At 48.2% G+C, this 5,000-nt stretch overlaps 1 protein-coding gene across 11 annotated transcripts in view; it reads right to left on the reverse strand.

Annotated features, from left to right (window-relative positions):
* Positions 1 to 5,000, reverse strand: part of LOC110519104 (myotubularin-related protein 4) — a 112,415-nt gene that overhangs the window by 38,849 nt on the left and 68,566 nt on the right. For all 11 annotated transcript variants that reach the window (XM_036989589.1, XM_036989583.1, XM_036989584.1 and 8 more), the window contains 2 exons: positions 1,859 to 1,972; positions 803 to 1,005 (listed from right to left, as the gene is read on the reverse strand). In XM_036989589.1, coding sequence (XP_036845484.1) covers positions 803 to 1,005; positions 1,859 to 1,972 — 317 coding nt within the window. The remainder of the gene's footprint in view (positions 1 to 802; positions 1,006 to 1,858; positions 1,973 to 5,000) is intronic.

Below are 5,000 nucleotides of genomic sequence, written 5' to 3' on the forward strand. Positions count from 1 at the left end.
CCTCCCCTCCCCTCTCCTCTCACTACCCTCTCCTCTCCTCTCACTACCCTCTCCTCTCACTACCCTCTCCTCTCTCTCCCCTCCCCTCTCCTCTCCTCTCACTACCCTCTCCTCTCACTACCCTCTCCTCTCTCTACCCTCTCATCTCTACCCTCTCATCTCTACCCTCTCATCTCTACCCTCTCCTATCCTCTCTACCCCCTCTACCCTCCCCTCTCCACCATACCCTCTCCCCTCACTACCCTCTCCCCTCACTACCCTCTCCTCTCTCTCCCCTCCCCTCTCCTCTCCTCTCACTACCCTCTCCTCTCACTACCCTCTCCTCTCACTACCCTCTCCTCTCACTACCCTCTCCTCTCCCTACCCTCTCCTCTCACTACCCTCTCCTCTCACTACCCTCTCCTCTCACTACCCTCTCCTCTCACTACCCTCTCCTCTCACTACCCTCTCCTCTCACTACCCTCTCCTCTCACTACCCCCTCCTCTCACTACCCCCTCCTCTCACTACCCCCTCCTCTCACTACCCCCTCCTCTCACTACCCCCTCCTCTCACTACCCCCTCCTCTCACTACCCCCTCCTCTCACTACCCTCTCCTCTCACTACCCTCTCCTCTCACTACCCTCTCCTCTCCCCTCTCCAGGTTATTGCTGTTAATGAGAATGTCTTCTCTGTCTGTCTGTTTGTCTCGTAAAGTGAAGGCTGGTAGCATTCAACTTAAAGCCTGCTGGTATAATGCATGATGATGAAGTGTTACTTCCCCAAGGTCAATAAATACGCCTACAAATCAGATCAGATCCTTACCAAAGTCGCTGTCAGAGCTGTCTGGGCCTTCCCCTCGGGGTTGGCTGCAGGCCAGGGCCTCACAAGTGAACCTGGTCCCGGGGTCCATGAGACAGGCCTTAGCGATGGATGTTACCAGGTACTCGTCCTCTGTGTTCCTCCAGCCCCACCAGCTGATCTCTGGTTGGCTGCAGCGAGCGATCACCGCCCCGTTCCTCTGGTGCCTGGTAGGACGGTAAGGAGAGGGGACTAACCATCAGTAAACACGCATCACGAAAACCAGAGCAGGTCAACACATTAGCCATGTGTTTAGAATGGGTTGGTCCATAGGCTGGGTATGGTGAGGATATTTGGAACGTGTGTGTGTGTGTTCTCCCCTCCCCTCTCTGACACCCAGGTAGCAACATATATCTCAGCTTGGATGACAGCCCACCACCTCAAGCTCAACCTCGACAAGACAGAGCTTCTCTTCCACCAGGGGAAGGCCTGCTCGCGCCAAGACGGTTGACAACTCAGTGTAGTATGGTGTGTGTGTAGTATGGTGTGTGTGTGTGTGTGTGTGTGTGTAGTATGGTGTGTGTGTGTGTGTGGTATGGTGTGTGTGTGTGTGGTATGGTGTGTGTGTGTGTGGTATGGTGTGTGTGCGTGTAGTATGGTGTGTGTGTGTGTGTGTGTGTGTGGTATGGTGTGTGTGTGTAGTATGGTGTGTGTGTGTGTGTGTGTGTGTGTGTGTGTGTGTTATGGTGTGTGTGTGTGTGTGTGTGTGTGTGTGTGTGTGTGGTATGGTGTGTGTGTGTGTGTGTGTGGTATGGTGTGTGTGTGTGTGTGTGTGGTATGGTGTGTGTGTGTGTAGTATGGTGTGTGTGTGTGTAGTATGGTGTGTGTGTGTGTGTGTGTGGTGTGTGTGTGTGTGTGTAGTATGGTGTGTGTGTGTGTGTGTGTAGTATGGTGTGTGTGTGTGTGTGTGTGTGTGTGTGTAGTATGGTGTGTGAGTGTAGTATGGTGTGTGTGTATAGTGTGTAGTAGTGTGTGTGTAGAGTATGGTGTGTGTGTGTAGGTGTAGTCGTGTGTACCTACCTATAGACGACCACAGGGATTCTATTGGAGGATCTGAAGGAACCCACACTCTCCAGCTCCTTGTCTGTGATCCACACTGGGACCAGCAGCTGCTGGGGATAGCTGGAGCACAACCTGGCAGGAGAGGAGAGAGGTTAGGATATAGACACCAGGAGAGGAGAGAGGTTAGGATATAGACACCAGGAGAGGAGAGAGGTTAGGATATAGACACCAGGAGAGGAGAGCGGTTAGGATATAGACACCAGGAGAGGAGAGAGGTTAGGATATATACACCAGGAGAGGAGAGAGGTTAGGATATAGACACCAGGAGAGGAGAGAGGTTAGGATATAGACACCAGGAGAGGAGAGAGGTTAGGATATAGACACCAGGAGAGGAGAGAGGTTAGGATATATACACCAGGAGAGGAGAGAGGTTAGGATATAGACACCAGGAGAGGAGAGATGTTAGGATATAGACACCAGGAGAGGAGAGAGGTTAGGATATATACACCAGGAGAGGAGAGAGGTTAGGATATATACACCAGGAGAGGAGAGAGGTTAGGATATAGACACCAGGAGAGGAGAGAGGTTAGGATATAGACACCAGGAGAGGAGAGATGTTAGGATATATACACCAGGAGAGGAGAGAGGTTAGGATATAGACACCAGGAGAGGAGAGAGGTTAGGATATATACACCAGGAGAGGAGAGAGGTTAGGATATAGACACCAGGAGAGGAGAGAGGTTAGGATATAGACACCAGGAGAGGAGAGAGGTTAGGATATAGACACCAGGAGAGGAGAGAGGTTAGGATATAGACACCAGGAGAGGAGAGATGTTAGGATATATACACCAGGAGAGGAGAGATGTTAGGATATATACACCAGGAGAGGAGAGAGGTTAGGATATATACACCAGGAGAGGAGAGAGGTTAGGATATAGACACCAGGAGAGGAGAGAGGTTAGGATATAGACACCAGGAGAGGAGAGAGGTTAGGATATATACACCAGGAGAGGAGAGAGGTTAGGATATATACACCAGGAGAGGAGAGAGGTTAGGATATAGACACCAGGAGAGGAGAGAGGTTAGGATATAGACACCAGGAGAGGAGAGAGGTTAGGATATAGACACCAGGAGAGGAGAGAGGTTAGGATATATACACCAGGAGAGGAGAGAGGTTAGGATATAGACACCAGGAGAGGAGAGAGGTTAGGATATAGACACCAGGAGAGGAGACAGGTTAGGATATAGACACCAGGAGAGGAGAGAGGTTAGGATATAGACACCAGGAGAGGAGAGATGTTAGGATATATACACCAGGAGAGGAGAGATGTTAGGATATATACACCAGGAGAGGAGAGAGGTTAGGATATATACACCAGGAGAGGAGAGAGGTTAGGATATATACACCAGGAGAGGAGAGAGGTTAGGATATAGACACCAGGAGAGGAGAGAGGTTAGGATATAGACACCAGGAGAGGAGAGAGGTTAGGATATAGACACCAGGAGAGGAGAGAGGTTAGGATATATACACCAGGAGAGGAGAGAGGTTAGGATATAGACACCAGGAGAGGAGAGAGGTTAGGATATAGACACCAGGAGAGGAGAGAGGTTAGGATATAGACACCAGGAGAGGAGAGAGGTTAGGATATAGACACCAGGAGAGGAGAGAGGTTAGGATATAGACACCAGGAGAGGAGAGAGGTTAGGATATAGACACCAGGAGAGGAGAGAGGTTAGGATATAGACACCAGGAGAGGAGAGAGGTTAGGATATAGACACCAGGAGAGGAGAGAGGTTAGGATATAGACACCAGGAGAGGAGAGCGGTTAGGATATAGACACCAGGAGAGGAGAGAGGTTAGGATATATACACCAGGAGAGGAGAGAGGTTAGGATATATACACCAGGAGAGGAGAGAGGTTAGGATATAGACACCAGGAGAGGAGAGAGGTTAGGATATATACACCAGGAGAGGAGAGAGGTTAGGATATAGACACCAGGAGAGGAGAGAGGTTAGGATATAGACACCAGGAGAGGAGAGAGGTTAGGATATAGACACCAGGAGAGGAGAGAGGTTAGGATATAGACACCAGGAGAGGAGAGAGGTTAGGATATAGACACCAGGAGAGGAGAGAGGTTGGGATATATACACAGTGAAGAGGAGACTCTGGGATGCTGGCCTTCTCGGCAGAGTTGCAAAGAAAAAGCCATATCTCAGACTGGCCAATAAAAATAAAAGATTAAGATGGGCAAAGAACACAGAAACTGGACAGAGGAACAGCATCCCGGAGTCGCCTCTTCACTGTTGACGTTGAGACTGGTGTTTTGCGGGTACTGTTTAATGAAGCTGGCAGTTGAGAACTTGTGAGGCGTCTCTTTCTCAAACTAGACACTCTAATGTACTTGTCCTCCTTTGAACCGGGGCCTCCCACTCCTCTTTCTATTCTGGTTAGAGCCAGTTTGTGCTGTTCTGTGAAGGGAGTAGTACACAGCGTTGTACGAGAACTTCAGTTTCTCAGAACAAGAATAGTTTCAGAAGAAAGGTCTTTGTTTCTGGCCATTTTGAGCCTGTAATCAAACCCACAAATGCTGATGCTCCAGATACTCAACTAGTCTAGAGAAGGCCAGTTTTATTGCTTCTTTAAATCAGAACAACAGTTTTCAGCTGTGCTAACATACTTACAAAAGGGTTTTCTAATGTTCAATTAGCCTTTTAAAAGTTATAAACTTGGATTAGCTAACACAACGTGCCATTGGAACACAGGAGTGATGGTTGCTGTTTTAAATGGGCCTCTGTACACCTATGTAGATATTCCATAACAAAATTGACCTTTCCAGCTACAATAGTCATTTACAACATTAACAATGTCTACACTGCATTTCTGATCAATTTGATGTCATTTTAAATGGACGTTTTTTTGTCTGTTTTGCTTTTCTTTCAAAAAACAAGGACATTTCTAAGCGAGCCCAAACGTTTGAACGGTAGTGTAGATGGTATCAACACTGGCGAGCTCTAAATAAAAGCCCCGAGATAAATAATAATAGACATTTAAAACACACAGAAAAGCAGGGTAATTATCAAGACTGTTTGACGCCATTTTAGGTGAGAGTGTATTAGAGAGAGGGGTTTTTCCATTCTCAGATATCCAAAGTGAGATTGT

Source organism: Oncorhynchus mykiss, chromosome 10 (genome assembly GCF_013265735.2).
Source record: "Oncorhynchus mykiss isolate Arlee chromosome 10, USDA_OmykA_1.1, whole genome shotgun sequence".
NCBI lineage: Eukaryota > Metazoa > Chordata > Actinopteri > Salmoniformes > Salmonidae > Oncorhynchus > Oncorhynchus mykiss.